This window comes from Limulus polyphemus, unplaced genomic scaffold, assembly GCF_000517525.1.
Source record: "Limulus polyphemus unplaced genomic scaffold, Limulus_polyphemus-2.1.2 Scaffold1738, whole genome shotgun sequence".
In the NCBI taxonomy this organism is placed as follows: domain Eukaryota; kingdom Metazoa; phylum Arthropoda; class Merostomata; order Xiphosura; family Limulidae; genus Limulus; species Limulus polyphemus.
Genome location: NW_013667348.1, coordinates 15,090 through 36,561, shown reverse-complemented (window position 1 = coordinate 36,561; position 21,472 = coordinate 15,090). Strand labels below are relative to the sequence as shown.

General features: G+C 31.0%; 1 protein-coding gene across 1 annotated transcript in view; it reads right to left on the bottom strand.

The window, feature by feature from the left end:
• Positions 1-6,774: 6,774 nt before the first annotated feature.
• LOC106464767 (PP2C-like domain-containing protein CG9801) overlaps positions 6,775-21,472 on the bottom strand; it is a 24,516-nt gene continuing 9,818 nt past the window's right edge. Inside the window, exons 3-6 of the mRNA XM_013924925.2 lie at positions 17,112-17,285; positions 16,231-16,412; positions 12,763-12,964; positions 6,775-11,493 (exon numbers count right to left, since the gene is read on the bottom strand). Of these exons, the coding sequence (XP_013780379.2) occupies positions 10,805-11,493; positions 12,763-12,964; positions 16,231-16,412; positions 17,112-17,285 (1,247 nt within the window). The 3' untranslated portion in view covers positions 6,775-10,804. The remainder of the gene's footprint in view (positions 11,494-12,762; positions 12,965-16,230; positions 16,413-17,111; positions 17,286-21,472) is intronic.

Here is a 21,472-nt window from a genome sequence, read left to right as displayed (position 1 = left end):
CCTATCAGAAATACACTTTCACTATAGGAAAATTATAAGTTTCAGTGAATTGGTAATTTTCAGCCATAATATTTACTGCAAAATAGAAAATATATGATTAGAATTACGTTTTTGAAATTTGTTTGGTTTTTCAGATATTCATGCAAAGCTACACATTATGTAGTCAACAGTGCCCATTTCCAGCTCTTGGACTACTGTAATTGAATAGTGGGATTTGACCATCACTTTTATAATGCAGTAAATTTACTTTTGGCAACAGGATCTAAAATATAATCCATTGAATCCACAGTCTAGCATGCTAAGCACTAGGCCATTATTAAAGATAAAATGGATAGATTCGCATCAGGTTAAAGTCAATATAACATATTTATGGGTTTTGTTGTCTATGAAGGTGCTCATCTGTCAAAAATGTGTTCAGGATTTGATAGTAATCCACGAGAGGGTCACTGTCATACTTTATTATTGTAAATAAATGGTTGATACAGAATTGTTCAGGTGTGCAATTATAAATACGAATAATGACCAAACCATTCCCTTAACATAGATCTTTTGATTACATAGTTCCTGGTAGTGTTTATGTACCAATCTTTGTAGGCAAAACTATCATATGCACAAGTAGAAGAAAACACTAGTTGGTTTATTCTTAACTTTTCTTTTTAATACAAACTAAAGTTTTGCTATATTTCTATTAATGTAAATAACATACTGACCCAAATTTGTCTTTATTTGCTCAATACTTTTGCTATTGCAACTTTTGTCAGGACTGCTAATCCAGTTGGATTGTTAAATGCATATAAAATTAAGCTGTTATAAAGTAAATTAAGATTGTCAGTAAGAGTTTAATTATTACTGCAGTGATGTGCTGATTTTAAAATGACTGTTTCTTAACTAACATAAAATAAATATTTTTGCTACTTGAAGTTTATTATACAAACACTTGTGCAGTGAAACAATGTTTTCTTCAATTCCAGTAAGTAAATTTAAAATTAATTTTTGTTGTGTAGGATTGGAATACAGCCTTCTTTTTTTTATGTGAGTTATTCAAAAAGGATGTTCTTAATAATACAAAACCAATATACTTATCACACTAAAAAACTATTAAAGGTTAAGTTACAAGATTTTAAAATCACATACGAATAAGAACATTTTTAAACAATTGTTGAAACAAAATATATAATCTATAATTTTTTAAACAATATTGTTTTTCCTGTTTTCAAATATTCATTAATAAATCTGTGTGTGAAGGTGTTATGAACTTCCATCATAAATCCGTTTATCACGTTTGCACTTTTGAGTTGAAAACATTTGTTACAAGCTCCAACAAGTGAATGAAGGTTATTATACTTTTTAAAATAAATTATTACATAGCACCAAAAACGTTTTAAATAGCAAGTTTATAATCAGATAAAAATATCATGGTTGAAGGACCAACAAAATGTAAGTTGTTATTGTTAAAATTTTATTCCATATATTACTATAAAAATAAACTAATAGTGGGTCAGCAGTAAGTTAGATTTCTAGCAGAGAGCTCATGTGTAGTTTAGGCTAAAAACAAACAAAAATGTACACTATACAAAACTTTTAACTTTCAAGAAACCTCACTTTAAACGTATATGTACAATGCATACAGTATTTCCTGTAGTTGTAACCAAAAAACACAACAGAAGAGTATAAATTTATTACACTGTCCAAGTTAGAAACCTATACATCACCACTTTACTCTTTAGTCACTCTGTTAACATGGTAATGAGTGTAAGTTGTAACCTGAAGTAGTAGTTTAGCTGCTACTAAATAAGGGTACTCTTAAGTTTTGTATCATCATGACCAGAAAAACTTTAAGTACAATGAAAAACATTCTTTATTTAATAAGTTCGCTATGGGTGGCATGTATAAGAGGCTTTGGAAAGTTTAGCCTACCAAGTAAACTGTTCCACAAAGGGCATTATTATCACTAACCAAAAGATATACGTTTTTTTGATGAGTTTGAGAGTGAAAGTGGCTGAGGAGAGTATTTGGGAGTGTGAACTGGTTAAGGTTACCATATTTCCAGAGCAAATACACTTGGACCTTTTGTTTTTCATATGGAGTTACACTATAGCATATCTGAAACGGTTTAAATTTACTAAATAATTTCATATTTATTGCATTACATTTTAAAACCATAGCCAAATTTAGCTAGATTAAATAAAAAAAATGCACTTAAGTTGTCTTGAACATACATAAAGGAAAAATGTTGCTCTTCTTAGTTTCCTTTTTTCCAGTTGGGCATCTCTTTAAATCCCAATTCCTGCAGCTCTCAAATGAGAGATTAGGTTAGGAAAATGTAGTAGAGAGGGAGAGAACACTGTATTGTTTGATCTGTCTTTGTCAAGTGATTCTCCAACCAGTATATAATGACAAACTTGTACCTATCAAATTCCCACTTAAGTGGGACAACTAGGACGTTTTTATACTTCTGCTGTTTCTAAAAAAAAAAATAAAGCAAGAAACTTGGATGCTTGGTAATTCTAGACTGATTCTTTTCAACTGCACCATCCCACACGTGTGATAGAATAGCATACCGAAACAAAATTTCCAAATTCCACCTATGAAGTTTACAGTTTGGTCTGTGAGACACTGTTTAAAAAAAAATGAATTTATGTTTGCTGAACTATGATTTGGTTTTAGTGTGTTTGTTTATCTAGCATATATAAATACACTTCTCTTTCACCCCACTCTGTTTACCCAAAGTTTTTCAAATGATGGTCTGGGGAACTTGGCAGAAGCAGGATTCAACCAACAACATGGTCTAAATATCTTTTATGACTTTCTGTAGTTCGTAATCACAGTGAACAAAATTTAAAATGCACAACTGATTTGCTTATTCAACTGAAAATTCAAGTTTTACTCGTGGTGGTGTTATATCAAAGTTTATATTGCATATAACCATACGTTAGTATTAAGAGTTCCAGAAAGTTTGTTGTTATGGGATTATTAAGTTTGAAATACTTACGATGTCACAGACTTTACATGCTGGCTGTCTCATTTCTGTATATTGTGCTGGATGTTCTGGTTTGTGCATGTGCTGCTTGATCACCAGGTCATGATGAATCAGACTTAAGTAACTTCCATATGTGAGTGATTTAGTTACAATGTGTTTAGTACAATTTAATCAAGCTTTCTGTTAGGTGACACTTGTATAAGAGTTGTTACAGAGCTCAAAAGGGGTAGTTTCCTGAGTGTCAATGTTGTTAAATGTATTTTGGCCAGTATTAACTTATTGTAACCTCCCGAGTTTTTAGTAGATTAAGCATGGAAAAAGCAATTATTGTTTCAATAGCAAAAAAGCAATATCAAAGTATAGGCTATAGCTGTAAATAAATATTTAAATGGTACATAATTTAGATGTGCAGTCACATGTAAAATGCAATTTTGAAAGTTTTCTGGTAAGATAGTAGTCACACCATTTATGTCCAAGTCAGTACTTGGTTATATAATATTAATTGACATACCTATTTAATGCATGAGGAAGACAGGCCCTGGGAGATGACATCCAAATTACCCCCCCCCCCTAGGTTCAGTGACAATCAGTACAGCTGTGTGGCTCGGTTGCTATCAGTGGACACACACATTTTTCAAGTATGGATTAGGTGTTGTTGGACATGTGATGTGTGTGCACAAATATATGGCTGTGTATGTGTGTGTGTATATATATATGTGTATATACACACACACACACACACGTGTAGAACCTTTGTTGTTATTTTTTTCATAGAAATACAAAACTTACAATAACTCTGTAAAAAGAGAAAAAATAATTGTTGTAGTGTAACCAATTTTCACCAAAAATAAAAACCCAGCAATAGTACAGATAAAATATTTTTTTATATATCAACAAGTTGTCAAGTAAATACAAAAATCACCATACAACTGAAATGCAATAAAAATAGTGTATAAAATATAAAAGCTTCTGTTTGAAGTATTTACTAATCTTAAGCATATTACGTGAAACTATATAAACTGAACTTTGTTATAAATTTTGCAACGAACAAGCTTTCTGCCATGTTCAACACTTTAATAAAGGCCATTTCAACTTTTATGGGGAGGATCAACTTCAAGTCAACTGAACAGATATAGAAGATATAATGCTTTGAAATGGCCCTTAACAATACCTTAGTACTACTGAGTGCAGACAATGTGATAGGAAACAAGTTTAATAAGAAAACTGCATAACTTATTCTGTTGTAAGAACAATAGTAACCCAAAAAGGCCTTAAAAGTATTAAAGAGAACTTATCTGAAAAAACAGATACAGTAAATTAAAATATATTTTCATTACACTTATTAATTTTTATCACTAGCATTTTTCTGCAATATTATTCCTTAAAATATGATGTACAGAAATTTTTTTTTTAAATTGTATAGTTCATTTGTTTTTCAAGATGAGTGGTTAAATTACCACAAAGTTCAACCATTAATTGCAAGACTTGGAGAAATGCTTTCATTAATCTGCCCTATATATAGTTAAAAATATGGTAAGCTTTACAAACTGATGTTTCTTCTTAAGCAAATGAAAACAAGCACCTAAATTTTTTTTTAGTTCATCTTAAAGTACAAGTACAACTTTTAAGAATGAAAGATGTGGGTATGTACGTTGTCTCCTGTAACAACCATTATATTAGCAGGATACTACATCTTAGAAAATGAAATTGCACTATGTCTTAGTAAATGTTTTGTATTCACTTTATATGTTGATGAGCATTTTTGTTAGTTTTAAGCAAAGAACTACCCAATGGGCTATCTGTGCCCTGCCCACTGTGGGTATTGAAACTTGATTTTTAGCATTTAAGCATACAGACTTTCACTGAGCCACTGGAGGGCATAGAGCATGGTAATAGCACAGCCCTACTTGTGATTGGAATAACTTAACAATCTTTGAAAGGTATATTATTTCATTTCAGAGAGAGACAGATTTTCTTAAAAGTTAGTTTATATCGTGTACTGACTTGTGACTGGCCACTTTAATAGGGCTTCCCACTCACACATTTGTGTAACACTTCCTTTGTTGAGTATACAAAAACTAATCATGTTATGTGTCCATTGATTGTTTGGACTCTATAAATGTGATGTAATTAGAGTTATGGTTATTTTACAAGCCAGTGAATAAAAATCTCTGGTTTCCAAAGGGTGGGGGGAAATAATGACAATGGTTGTTTCTTTTACCTGCTTTTCACAGACAGAGGTCATAAGAGCTGATATATAAAGTTCACAAGGGACATTTTTTGTACCATTGACTGACTGCTTCAATACAATGTTATAGTTCAATTTATTGTTACACATTTTTGACAGATGAGCACCTTCAAAGTCAATAAAATCCATAAATATGTTATATTGACTTTAACCTGATGCGAATCTATCCATTTTATCTTTAATAATGGCCTAGTGCTTAGCATGCTAGATTGTGGATTCAATGGATTATATTTTGGATCCTGTTGCCAAAAGTAAATTTACTGCATTATAAAAGTGATGGTCAAATCTCACTATTCAATTACAGTAGTACAAGAGCTGGAAATGGGCACTGTTGACTACATAATGTGTAGCTTTGCATGAATATCTGAAAAACCAAATAAATTTCAAAAACGTAATTCTAATCATATATTTTCTATTTTGCAGTAAATATTATGGCTGAAAATTACCAATTCACTGAAACTTATAATTTTCCTATAGTGAAAGTGTATTTCTGATAGAGAGGGAGTTACATGCATAATGAGATTGTATTGTACTCTCATTGGTGGAGAGTTGTCGCATGCTGATTTGCATGAGAGACACATTAGAATGAGTCATTTCCAATGGAGGGGAGGCGAAAGGTTTGGGGCATATGCAATTTTTGTTGCATAAAGAGGGCAGCACTGAACAAGAATAGCTAATTATGTGAGGGAGGTAAGTGTATTCAGTTCTACCAGACTATCACTTTGAGTTTTGGTAGAAAATGGTAGCACTGGTGTTCAGTCATATGTTCAACCTGGTACTGCTTATCAGCTTTAAAAAACAAAAATAATATTTTTTGAGTATGTTCAATTAAATCTGATAAAGATTGAAAATGCAGCAAAAGAACACTGAGTGTTTTCCAAATATTGCCCTTTTTTTATTATGTTGACATTTTATATCGGATAACATTTGTGCTTTCTAAAAAGCTTATGTGCTTTCCATAAGCCTCAAATTAAAAAATCAGGCAATGAAGTAAATTTGCAAACGATTCCCGGTTATATATCAAATAGTACATCACAAAGTGAATGTAATAAAAAATAAAAAGTCATTGTCAAACAGTCTACGAAGAAAGCCCTTAACACTTTTCATACAACCTTCACATTAATATGCAATTTTAGAAATGTGTGGAAAATGCTACTGTAATGCCTTCAAAAATTGATTTTCCTTTCCTGCTGTATATTTAGACTAAATACAGTTACTATAAAACTATTTCTATATTTGCTTCTAAATTAACAAGTGAAATTATTTAAAGGATTTAGTAGTAATATATTGGAATTTCTTTTTGTTTTGATTAAAAATATATATGCACCTCTAATAGGTGAATATATATATATATATAATTTAAAAAGGCCTTGAAAAATCCTGTTAGGTAATCTCTATCAAGTTATCTTTAATGTTTCTTACCAGAATAAGTGCTGTATGTTGAATAACTTTTACAGTCAAGGATGAATATTGATTAATGCGTCTAAATACTTTTCACAGTAATATTTAGCATGTTGTTTCTTGAATAACTTTTTTGTGATTCTCGAAATTAAGGAGAAATAGAAAATATGCTTCCAGTCATTTAAATTTTTCATATTTATTTACGGCAACAGTTTACACCTATCACATTCTACACATTTTTCACTTTTTTTGATCAAAATACTTTCATTTCTGTAACAAGATGTAAGAAGTTTTAGCCCACTTAAAACTGTTTTCATTTTTTACAAATCTCTAAATATTTTAAATTACAATAAAAACAAAATAATTGAAAATACAACGAGGGAAGATAGTTATGTACAAGTTATGCGTACTGTGAATATAACTGTAAACATACATTGGAAAATTTAAACTGATACCGATAAATGATTCATTTCGAAGTTTACATAAAAATCATCTTTTACAAAAGTAGAAATAACATGTACATATACATTTGTATAGCATTTTTACAAATTTATTTACAAGGACAGAAACACGAGACATTTTCCATACTTTGCTGTATGAATTATAAGAAGCAGGCTTGTTCAAGAGTAAATTATAACAACACCATCATAAAGCCAGTGGTTAAAATCCTTGAAAATTAATAACTTTAATGGTATCTATCTTTTAATGTTCAATATTTTCCTATGTTGAAATACTCCAACACAGTTAAGACACACTAATCATAACTATTCAGAAAAGAGTTAACTGAATTACATTAAAATCTGAAAATTAAAAAATATCAATGAATATGTGTCACACTACAAATTAACTTAGAAGTTTAAACTAGAAATTATCAACCATAAAAATCAAATTACACTATATCAAATATCAAAGTATTCTTTGGTGATGTGGAGGTGCTTTATCATGGGTATCTTCTTTAATGATCAGCTTCAATAACATTTCTTACATGGGGTGAAAATAGTTTAAAACGTAAAACAGCATCAGATCAAGCCATGGAACAAAAAAATTTCTAAACAGTTCATGCTATTTGGTGCTATTTCCAAGTTTCTATACATATATATATATATATCATAACAATTTAAATAATTACATATTTCCACTTAAACATTAATAGATCAAACTTTCAGATACTGGTCATTAAACACTTAATTCAAAATCTTGTTACATGATCAGTATCAAGCAAAGAACCTTGTCACACCACAAACTAGACAAAGATGAACAAATAAATGTTTTTTGTCTTGTTTACTACTTTATTGGGAAGTCTGAAGTTGGAATTGGTCAATGATAAACTTTATTATTCCTGATATAAAACTATTCAATTAGCAGCAGATAAAAATATTATCCTATAATGTATCTCAGAACCTTAATGAAATTTACACTTTTTATAAAGTACTCAATGAGTTGTAATTCATAGATTGTTTTCACAAAAAAACATAACTAAAGTGTAATTCTGTAAAAGTTTCACATATGAATTGTGATTTACTTCTTACTTTTCAAAAAGCTTATATTTATGGTTTATTTGCATAAAGGCACACAAATAAATCAAAATTTACACTTGTATAAAGGTATATAACTAAATTGTAATAAAAGCTTGTGTTTTGTAGAAAATTTCAAAAACGAATTGTGATTTACTGCTTATTTTTTATACTAGTACATTAAAAATAAATAGCTGGCATATTTGTGTGGAATCTTCATGAACTTAAACTGATTTATTTAACTAAATGTACCACTGTGCATATAATTTTTTATTTTATTTTATATTTCGTAAACAGCAGACCAACAGGACAAGTTCAGAAAGTTGTTTGGTTCTTCTTCTTCTTTACCTTAAAGTTTTAATAATTCTCTATCATACACCAGGTTTGAATTTTGCAACAGAACATAATAAAACATATATCTCTTGTAATGAGTAAGGACTGCATGTACAGCAATCATCTGAATCAGAATTTTGCACCATAAGAAACAACTTATAAAACCCTCCCAATTTTTCTTTTAAGCATTGCCATGCCATTGGAATGATTGTCTTGTTTACACCAAATTTATTTTCATGTCAATACTTACTTATTTTTTCCATCAATAAGTTCCATTCAAAATTTGTGATAACTTTATTATAATGTTGATAAGGAGTTATGATGGGTCAAACAAAGTCTAATAATAAACACTCCAACATCAAGTTCACATTCAAACTCAAAGAAAATGAATCTTTACAGTTCCTAGATGTCAGGATTACCAATGAAGGTTAAACACTTTTTTAACTCTGTTTATCGTAAAAGTACTTTTAAAATCTTTTATATTAATTTTAATAGTTTTATCCCCAACTTCTTCAAACATAACCTAGTCATGTCAGTGTTAAACTGAATTTCTAATCTTTGCTCAAATTATTCTATTTTACACAGAGAAATTACACTTCTGCACAAACAACTGCTAAATAATGGCCATCTGACCGACTTTCTAACAAATATTACACACAGTTTTCTGCTATTGTGCACACCATCCCCAAATTTCCCCTCAGTATCTCCTTTCCTTTTATGGGCTTACAGTCCTTACAAATTAAAAAAACAACTCTTCTCTTTAATAAAAACTTCTATCTCCAAGTTCAGCTCAAACTAATATACAGACCTACAGCCTCCACATTAAACACTTATTTTAATATAAATACCAACTACCTAAACTTCTACATTCATGGCTTGTATATTAGTATACATGTAGTGAATGTAAAGTCACTTGCATGGCAAAACAAAATGCCAGTTGAAAACTACAGTCTGTGAACATTTAGGAGTATCAAATAGAACCAACTGTCCACTATTCAAACCCATTCAATCACATGTTGAAAACACATCACAATATTTAATATGACAATTTCTCTATCATTACTACAGGATCTTCAGACCTTGAACTCTACATTAAAGAAAGTTTATTCATAGCTAAAGACCACCACCCTACTCTTAATGACTTACAAACCTCTTTAGACCTAAAAAAATGTTATAAATTTACACACAAATTCAGCTTTTTCACAATATAATCTGTAATTTTTTTTCATCCTTCCATTTACCACTTTACTCAATAATTAACTAGTGATTAATCATACTATAGTTGTAGTTAATAAATATCTTAGTAACACTGTTTTCAGATTTCAATGAAGATGGAATAAGTGTATTCCGAAATGTTCAAACTTTGTAAATAAAATGTTTTGTGTTTTGTTAACTGTCTTCACCTTTATTATTAATGAGTTATTAGACTTGTATTAATAACTTTCTCTTTCGGACATGTTTAAAATATAGAAACAAAATTCATTTTAGTTGATTTGTAAAGCTGAAAAAGGATAATTTAAATTTGAAAAAAAAACCTGAAAGTATATTCTTTTCTTTCTATGAATTTAATTATAAAGTTCAACCAATAAGCCACAACAGTACTACCTTAAATTATGCAGGTCAACACAAAATACCATAAAGCAGTGTTTCTCAAACTTGTGTCCACGAAGGTACTGCAGTGGTGCCATCTGCCATGTCTGAAATTTCTTATACCCACAGGAACAATATAAAAACTCCACCTCAATTAATTAACTGTCAATTACATGTTAACACAACAAATAGTACTTGTATCTATGGTCATGCACACCAGACCTTTTTCTAAGTACATTTCAGTTCTTGCTAATCCTTACAGAGTAGATAGATGTAATAGCGTGATATATATATATAAAGACTGGAGACAAAGCCCATTTAATACAATCTTATTCTAAAGAATCATAGAAAATCATAAAATAACAGGGTATTTTATGTAAGAAATCCCACTAGCAATAATCATTGGTCTACTTTGTTACTCTAAATAACTACAAAATATTGGAAATAAAATTAAAGGTACAAATAATTAAATCTTCCCATCTTCATAAATATTAAGATCCCTGATAAATGATGAAATATCCCACAGATTTGAAGAAACAAAACTGTCTTATTAGGAAAGCAGGTTGTGTAAAAAAAATCATGCAATTGCCTAATATAAAGGGTTTTGTAGAAACTAAATGATCCTGCATCTGAATATCACCACATAAGTTTGAATGAAATAGCCTAAGATAAGGGCTATACAAGCACACATGAAAGCAATTATTCATTGAAATGCATCTAAACTGCTCAGAAATACTTTCACATGGCTGTATTCGGAGGAACTACAGTTGATGATGAAGTTTTGGTTATGACCTTACAAGCTACAACTGTGGCATGATCTAGCTTGCCAGGGACCATTGCTAGTTTTCCCCCAACTTTTCGACGACGTCTCCGTTGTTCAAGTTGATTCAAAGCGGCAGCACTATCTTTGTAAAGTTCAGGATCTTCCAAAATCCTTCTCTTAGCTACTGTCAACTTGGTAGCAAAATCAATCAACTGTTCACAAAGCTGACGAGCAGTTTCACAAAGCCCATCGCCTTCATTCACTCCAAATGTGAGGAGATCTTCCATTCGTAGAAGTGTGAGCTCGTGTCGTTGATGGGCCTCAACCACTGGTAAGATTATTTCTGTTGGGGGGCTGTGCTTCTCATCTCCATTACTACATGATCTCTGCAGCAGCTTTTCTTTCTGGTTTTGGCTTTCATCTTGGCTTCCCTCCATTGTTGCCTTTGGTGCATTTCTTTCCGTTTTCTTAGGAAGAGCAAATTTTCCAACCACAGGGTCAAAATTATCAGAAATCCCATCACTTGTTAAAAACACTATATCATCAGGGTCAACTGATGTCATGGCAACAGTCAAATTACTAAGTTCAGGATTCTGCCCATCAACAGGCCCAAGAGCACCGAGAGCATCTCTCATATCTCTCATTGAATAAATGTCATGAGATCCTAAAAAACAGAAAATGTTTTATGGTTACTTTTTTTTATATCAACTTCTAGTTCTGTCCAACTACCTATATTAACTTATGCCATACAAAAAATCTGACTACAGTGTTAAATTAGAAGATAATGCCAAGCACAGACAGGTACACTGGTTGCTCTATGCTACTATAAGAATAGAAATTACCCAATAAATAAAAACTACAATATGTTAAGAACTATTAAGAGCACAATAAAATAGTTTTTTTCACCCAAGAATAAATAAAACTGGATCAATGTTGTTGGTTCTCAGGTACTGAGTTGACACCATAGTCAGCTGAAATACTGTTAGGCTGAATCTACAACAACGTTAAAGTTTCCAATATTAATCAAATGCTGTTTCTAATGATGGAGTGATTAAGAATAAAATATTATTTTATAATTTCAAAAGACCTAAGTGATTGTATTGTTTTGGTTTCTTTACCCAAATACCCAGGTGTTTCATAGGAACTTTTCCATTTTATTCATACCAAAAATAACAGTATTCAAACCTCATTCTTTACCAAATTAAGATACTGAACTTAATTTTTAAATACACGACTGTTACAATATGTAACTTAACACAACTTTCTAAGAACACAGGTAACAAGAATGTACCTGTGAGTGAAAGCCTGACAAATGAGCTAATTTCTCTGGTGTATCAGAGAAGCTAACTACTGTAAAAACAAATCAAGAGTCGATAGAAAATAGGTTCATCAGGCAGTGATACAAAGAGACAATATCTTCATGATGTTAGAAAAACACGTAGCCTCAAGAAACTAATTTAACACAAACATTTGATTCCCTAGAGCCTTTCAAAAGCACTCGGATTATAAGGTATCAAATGTTTGTGTTAAATAGATTATACCTGACATTTTATACGTAATGTTCTGGACTGGGAGAATCTTGAAGAACACCACTGGCTGTTCACTTAATACAGTACTCTACACAAGCTTAAGTGCTGGCACTAAAATACATGACTTCAACAGTATTACATAGCTGTAATCGACATGTTTTCTTAAGAACTACAGAATAAAAATTCTTATGGGCTAATATAATCATATAAAACTATGAACATTATATCACAAAAGATCAACTTTGAATTAAACAAGATTTGTAATAATAGCTTAACAGTAATTATTTACTAAGTAAGCTAAATATTTTCAATATGGAAGAAAAGAATGGAAATTTTTAATTACAGATGACATTATATTATTTAAAAGAAGCTCTTAAAAAGCACATAATTTCATGTATTATTACCTTGAGTGATTTCTCGCACACCATACTTCTTACTGTACACATAGGCAAGGCTGTCTCCTACATTACAAGTGCAAACAATAAATTTGTTGGAATTCTTCATTTCACAAATAATGGCAGCACATAAGGTTGTTAGCATACCACCTTCCTGAAGAATCAAATTATGAGCTGCATGGAAGGACCGCAGGAGGCAAATGAAAATGTCCTGTGATTGAAAAATGTTGAAAAATAGAATATTATAGATATATATATAATTAAAGTCATTTTATAAAATTGCAAATTATTTATATACTTCTAAGCCTTTGTAGAGTTGCAGAAAACAAATCAAAGACTGAATGATACTTTTTTTTTATAATCTATAATATTTTTGATATTTTATGGTGAACAATATTTTGTTTTTAATGTAAAATTTCAAAGTATACAATACCATGTTTAAATAATTCTAACATTTAACTACCAATTCTCAATTATGCCTATTGCATGTTTAGTTCCAAATACATCTAGCACAGTATACATTTAACCAGACCTTATAGGCTTTGTTAACTTTACCAACTTTATATCCACCATGTAACTATACATACTATAACTGTGAATGTACCAAGTGTATTTTCACAAAATTTGGCAAGCTTTTAGTAAAAATTACGAGTCTGTTGCACACACTAAATCAATATTTTTACTAAACATTTACCTGTCATTTTACAAAACCTTTACCAAGCCAGTTTCAGTGAAAGTTTATATCCATGCTAAGAATAAAAATATTTCTTTCCAAGTTACAGTTTTTATATTTCATTTACATAACCTCTAGAACTTCCTAAATGAATATCAAGGGTTAAGTAAAACTTTATATTTTATCTATTATTTTCTCTACCCTAACACTAAATCAACAATGTATACAGTAAAATGAAAAGTTGAAACATATGAAATAAAACAAATAATACCATATTTTCTAGACCAATAGCAGTTCATAACAGTTACAATTATTTATCTTAGCAGCCTAAGTTTCTAATCTTTCACATTTACTTTCTTTTAATTTTAAGGTTTTATTACTGTACTTTTGGACCCTCTCTCCTATAGAAACTAATAAATCATAGCAAGAGAAGTGAAGATTGAGAGTTTATTTAATTATTTCCTCTTGAAATTAAGAAATTAAAACTAATAATTATAAACTATGTTTTAATGTCAAGCTTAGTGACATACACTGATGATAAAATTGTTTAATTGAATTTTTAATGTAACTAAAAGATCGTGACATGTGACTTCAACATGGACCGAGTGCATTGGGTTAATATGACTTTTTATTTATACTTAAATAATTTTAATATACAGTTATATAATTAAGTGTAAAGAAATATTTAATGTTGATTACAATATTTACAATATTATTAGAGTAAACTCCATTTCCAAATAACATGTTCGAGTCATTTGAAAGTGAGCTTTATGTTCTTTTCAACTTTTTATAGATCAACATTCTGATAGAGGCTTATGAACAATGACTGACTAGCTTACTAAGATCCTCCCATCTAATACTGGTATGGACCACAATTTTAGTCATAATAATAACCCAGACTCACTATGGCATAGGTTCTAAATGATGTGAGAATTTTTTCTTTTTGTTGTTGTTTTTCATAGTAGTCTACAATAACTTTTTGAGAAGTATAAACTGCAATTAGTTCACAGATGTTGGCAGAAGATAAGACTAGTGACTTTAATGTTCAAGTTCATCCCAAACATACTTTTGTTTATCGAGATTGACATTCAATGATTCTACTGGATAAGGAAGATGAATGAAGTCACTGTCATGCTCTCTGAACCAATTACAGGTAATATAGGTGTAATGAATTATTGCACCTTTGTCTTGAAACAGTCCTTACCCATTATGGTGTAAATACAGATTTGCGAGGTATGTGAGATTGGCGAGATTTTTACACCTTTGTCTTGAAACAGTCCTTTCGTATTATGGTAGAAACACAGCATTGCAAGGTAGGTGTGGTTGGTAAGATTGTTGCATCTTTGTCTTGAAACAGTACTTGCCCATTATGGTAGAAATACAGCACTGCAGGGTAGGTGTGGTTGGTAAGATTGTTGCATCTTTGTCTTGAAACAGTACTTGCCCATTATGGTAGAAATACAGCATTGCAGGGTAGGTGTGATTGGCAAGATTGTTCAAACACACTCTGTGGGTTATATGCTTTTCAAAAGTAACCAAAGGACCCAAACTCTACCACATTATTACACCACCTCTAGCTGCATGTACTGGCAAAACAACAAGGGTGAAAGATAACTCAATTGACCACATTAGATGCTTCCAAAAATTCACCATTTATCCTTCCTTTTCTGTTTATGTCAAAGATAAATAGCTTTTTGAATGGATTGTACAACTGCTGAAGGAATTGGTCAGTTGGAATACTGTCTTATATCTGTTGCTCTTTACAAGTCTTTCCAATTCTTATTTTGTTCGTACAGTCTCCAGCAGTTGTTAGCCACAATATTCCTAGTGTAAGACATGTTCTCTTTCAATATTCATTGTTATATTTTCTGATGACAGAAGTTTTTGTTCAGTTGGTCAAATAAAAAATCTATGATAATTACTCTTCAGCTACTCAACACTACTATTATACTATTAACAAACTCAGAAAAATCGTTGCTCATATGTACTGGCTCTCAAGCTAATAACATTACAACTATATCTACAGAGCTAAAACAATCAACTGATATAATTAAGTTTTAAGTCTATTATGCATATGCAAATTAATGTTCAATAAATATGCATAGATGTCCATAATAAAATGTCCAGTTAATGTACTAAGATACATGTATAAAGTGCAACATGACACCTGTTTGACCTATTACTTAATACGAACAAGGTACAATTCAGTTTCCAAGAATTTACAGAAAGAATGAAAGTCTTATTTCATAAAGTATTACACCTTATTTTTACCAAATGTAAATAAATCTTTAATGGTTGAAAGAACATTTAGGTAAAAAATTTTTTGAGCAAAATTTATTATAGGTGAAATATAACTGTGTGTGTGTGTGTGTGTGTGTGTGTGTAGTTATATATATATATATATATATATATTCAATAAATAAAGCTAAAAGGCCAATAGTACTTGTTTACTCATTCTATCTTTGTTATGTCAAAGCTATTAAGGCTATCTGCCACTGTCACTAATTTTGAACTGCTGATTAGGGTGAAAATAATTGTTTGACAGAACCTGTTGCCAAAAGTTTTCTTATTGAAGTGTTAGCTAGGAAGGTAACTGACTGGAAGCACCCACCCTCAATATCCTGTTTTTTCTTTTTGAACTGCTGACTTATTTTTGCTTGCTTGGGCAGTGCACTAATAAATTAATAAATGGGGTTGCAATATCTTAGCTGCCTAAAATTCAAAAAAGTTCCATTTCCATTTTCAAGCAAACACTCCAGTAGTATATGTAAAAATTATACCACTAAATATTTAAACAATCTTACCAAGGTGGTTTCTACTTTCCCTCCTTCACGATATAGAGCTTTATTGAGGTAATCTATGCAACCATGAACACCACATCTTGCCGCAAGACAAGATTTTTCCCCCCAGTTCACCCCATCAGCTAATACTAGAATAGCATTGTTTTCTCGCAAACACACTCCAAAAGCATCAGCAATTGGTTCACCTGTTTTAGTAAAAAAAAACAAAAGAAGAAGAAACTGTGGTGAAGTGCTCATTTACAAACCTGTTATAAACCTTTCTGCTAATTCTTTAAACAGTAAGTTGTATAATACTGTAAAAATCAAACTGGATATTTACAACAAGAAATGATTATAATTACTGTTTACTAATAAATAACATACCACACAATGAAAATTAAAAGAAGAGGAATAAAAAAAAAATATTATATAGCACCACATAATGCATGGAGTGGTGATAAACCACAACATATACAGGTAAAAATGAAACAAATTCCAGTAAAAATTGATAAATAAAATATACAATAAAAAAGAAAACAGAAATGACAAAACAAGAAATAAAGGACTAAATTCTTTATCACTTATTAAAATATTTTCAATGTTTGATTGTGGCAAAAATGGTATTTTTAGGGTTCTAGGCAAAAAGCCATGCCATGAAGAAGTTTGGGAACTACTGTTCTGCCAAAAGTTTTTTTACAATAACAGAATGGAACACAAGTTTTTTTTCAATATTTAGTATTTTTGTAGGGTAAATAAAGCACACTGTTTCTACTAGCTTGTCAACCACTTTCCTAGCATTTCCTCTTGTACATGTAGCTTTATTACAGTTATCAATACACCCATTTGACACAATGATAATCCTGCTCACTACTTACACTGTACTTATTAAATAAATTCTACCTCACCTGCATTTTCTTTTGTGAGAGGGTGACATTCATATAGTGTTGTAGCTATGCCATAGGCTTCACTGGATGGTTTATTCCAGTTTTTCACACCAGCAATCTCTTCTTCTCTCGGAAAATCCCGTTCCAAAGTTATGTCTCCATTTTTATTATCTTCATTCTTTCTTTTCTCTAAATCTTTATGACAAGTAGTCAACAAATAAATGTTAACTCTGAATGCAACACTCCTAATAACATATTATATATAGACATAGTTGGGAAAATATGCTGAAATACCAAATCCTGCTCTAAAAATACAAACTTCAAAAAGTAAAAAAAAAAGTTAATGCTGGTTTTATCAATGGGCTATCTGTGCTCTGCCCACCACAGATATTGAAACCCAGATTCTAGCATTGTAAGTCCACAGACATACCGCTGTGCCATTGGGGGCATTAATGCTGGTACTGACAACTAAATATACTGTACTAACTCCACTGATTAGTTGAAATTGAAAACTTATGGATGTCTCACTGACTGGCCTTTAAGTACCCATTATACTTTTAAGCAGAGACAATTTTGCACACAATATAATGGTTTTTAGGAGCCAACACCTAACAGTGTTTCTACTCAAGTTCTATTCTGCTGAGACTGACCACACAGTTTCTTCAGTAATTATCTAGATTTAACTACCAATGCTTAATTCCTACTCCTGACCCTAATAAACTTTTTATATGGCGAAAAAAACTGGCATATTTAAATTTCTGTAGGCTCCTTAAGGAAATCACACATAATTGTTGTCAGTTACATGTACGTCAATTTATGCACCAACTCCCCCCCCCCCCAATGTAGATACTGAAAATGAGACAATACACTGTTTATAAGGGTCGGATAGGTGGATGTATAGACGTTTCTGATGAGGCTTATCTGAATTAATATAGCTGGTTTCTTATTCTAACCATAGCCATAAAAACAATTTTACAAAAAAATATTACTTCTTATAAATACCTAGAGTATGATGGACATTTTCCTCCCTCAGTTGTGAACTTATAATACATTTTGCAGCTGGAAAGTAGTGTCCAAGTGCAAGATTCAAAATTAACTGATTTTGTGGAGTTAACAAAATCTGGGGCTTAGCAATGAAATAAGACTTCATGTACATGAAAGTATCATCAATCTGTGAAGCTTTTTTATGATGGACTTAAACATGGAATAAAGAAGGTCACTATAAAATTATAATCAAGATAAAAAGTGACTAACTAACAAAAAGTTTCACATTTCAGGGATTAAAATATTCTGAATACTTATAAGATTTATTTTTATGGCCACAGTTAGAATAAGAAACTAGCCTTATCAATTCAGATAGATATGATCACAAACATCTGGCACTTATCAACTGGTGGCCCTTATAAACAGGATGTAATCCGGTAATATTACTAGCATATTATTATCATTATTTTTTTTTTTTATTTAAGCAGAATTATGTACAAACCCTGCTAGCTCACTAGGATAGCATGAATTGATCTGTTAAGCAAACTTGTACATACTAAATCATATTTTATTACTAAGTCTAGGCCTACAGAAATGGCCTAGCTACTTTCAAAATTTTTTACACTGTTGTGCTTTTAAACATAAAAAGAGGTGCAATCAGTACAGTTTCATGACTTAACTAATTAGCATTTATACAATTATTGTCATGGGAACTAATTAATCGAAATTAGGGTTTCCACTTATTACTGTTTTAAATAATTCAAACTATCCAAGTAATTGAAATATTGCAACCAAACTTGCTCACCCGTCGTTGTTAAGAGAAAGCTATTAAGGCTATCTGCCACTGTCACTAATTTTGAGCTGCTGATTAGAGAGAAGGCAACTGGTGGCAGTACTTAATCACCAACCTTTTTCCTTTTGTTATGGTTGTTTAACTGCTGGCTAGAAAGAAGGCCACTGGTGAATAACTCATGGCCAACTATTTTGTTTTTTTTGTTTGTAGGTACCATGATTTGAGGAACACTGTACTGATCAATTAATCAAATGTAATCAATTAGTGGGGCTATCATTTAACTCAGAGGTTCCCAAACTGTGGTCTGTGATAGTACTTAAGCAATACATCAAATTTCTGAAATTACCATTTACTGAAAGGGTAATGATTAAAATAAAATGTGTGGTTTCTCTCAACTTGCTTATATAAAATCAAAGTATAGAAATAAGATAAATGTGGAGCAGATCTTCATTTGAAACTGTCAGACATTGACTTAAAAATTTGCGAGATTTTTTCAGCAAAGCAGTATCATCCTTCACATTAAATTAAGCCATAAGATTTTTTTTAATTTTCCATAGTTAAATCTTTTTTCATTGTTCTTCAGAATAATTGCATTAAATAAGTTAATGAAATAAGACATCTTAACATGAAAACTATCAAATTCTTAAGTGTTAACAAACCCAAAGCTAATAGAAGGCCTACTCAGGTACCAGTAAGAGAACATTAATCAAAATTGAAACAAAATAGCATATGATAAAGAATAATTTGAAGATACTGTTGTAACTTCATGAAGTAAAACACTGCAGCACCATCTTAAAGTTTCTCCATCTCATCAACTCTACATTATTTAAGTTTCGAATTGGAATGGCTTGTTGACTCTCAAAACAACAGAGCAGAAAAACTGTGCCTGTAAGTTGATGGTAAGAGTAGTATACAATACAGGTATAGTGAATATAACCAAAAATTTATACTAGTCAGCTGCAATCAAGTACACATGTCAAGCTCTACAACTTCTGACCTAGTATCAACTATCAACTCTTCTAGTGTATGTGGAATTCTAAAAATCTGATCATTATTTAAGGTTGAAAGTGGTAGAAGCATGCACAAAGACTTTAGTAACCTAAGAAATGAGGCAGCTGTAAATTTCATAATTATTACACCAACTCCAATTGTGTGCAGGACAATCTGTATAACCACAGGCATGCAAACAAGCAAGTAAGAGGCTGAAAAAAATATATGAGATTATGAAAAGTTACTTGGTAGTGTAATAGGTAAAACCACCAACATCAAGAAAGCTGGCAGTTATTTCAAAAGAAAGTACATGACCATCACACAGTATTCTACAGTTGTTTAACTCAGGTCTTGAATTTTCTTTTAGAAAATAAAGATGATCAAACTTCTAATTACTGTAAATAGATCATTATCCTTGAATCAGGTTCCCCGAGAATATGTTTTCTTCTGAATATTTATTATGACAGAGCAATCTGTTTCTTCAGTCACTAACTCTGAAAGGAAGCAAATCCTTAAACCTTTAAGAATTGTAATAAACTTGCACTTTACCAAACGTACATGGACACAAACATATTCTAAAAATTGCAAACACAAAGTTTCTTATCCTTGACATTTTACTTAGGGAAGCTTGCAGAAGCTATGCCTGATACTGACAAAAAAAAAAGAAAAACAAACATCCTACTTAGGGAATGTTGCAGAAGTCATGCCTGATACCGACAAAAGAAGAAGTGCTGTATAATTTCTTCAGTAGAAAAACAAGGAAATCTGTAGACTAAATTATCTAAGTAAAAAGTTCTTGAAGATGTACATGATGATTCACAGCAAAAGAGTTCTCTGCTTTAACACGATAGAAAAGTACTTGTACATCACTCTCCTCAGCTTTTGCTAACTTTAACCTCCTTTCACCTACTACACGAAAAGTGCAATCTTTTAATACACATAGGTTTGCGTTATATAAAAAATGCAAGAGACATACTCTAAAAGAGGTCTAGTTTGCTAATACATTCACACAGGCCGTTATGCTTTGAATAACTGACCTGAAAGTAAGTCCGAGACAGCTGAAGAGGTGAAGGTGGATGAGAACGGGAACAATACCAAAACAAAGATTTAGTAGAACAATGAAAAATTAATGTTTTGAAGACAGTTTTTAAAGTCATATAAAAAACAATTTATTTATTTTTGTTTAAAAGTTAAAGCCATTTGTTATCATGGTTGACCAATTTTCAACAGTTTTTTAATCAGTTACTTTTAGAAAATCACAAACTGCTATCTTAAATTAACATGTCAATATTAATAATGTGAAGTACAAAAGAGATTATTCTTTAAAACAGCCTGATTATGATTATGTTAAGTTTAGTATCTTACAGTTGTAAACATGAACCCGATCTCTATGGGTCTTCCTATGGTCATGGGTCAAAGGCCATTTCATTGAGTTTGTTGACTCGCATTCAAAATTTTATTGAACTACTATTTTATGAATTCATTCAATAAGTTTGATACCAAACTGTAGATTATATTCACATTTTAGTATTATACATTATTTATGATCTTAATTTAAAAGTGAATATTAAAAACACACACCTAAACATCGATTTTTGTGTGTTACGTGGTATGT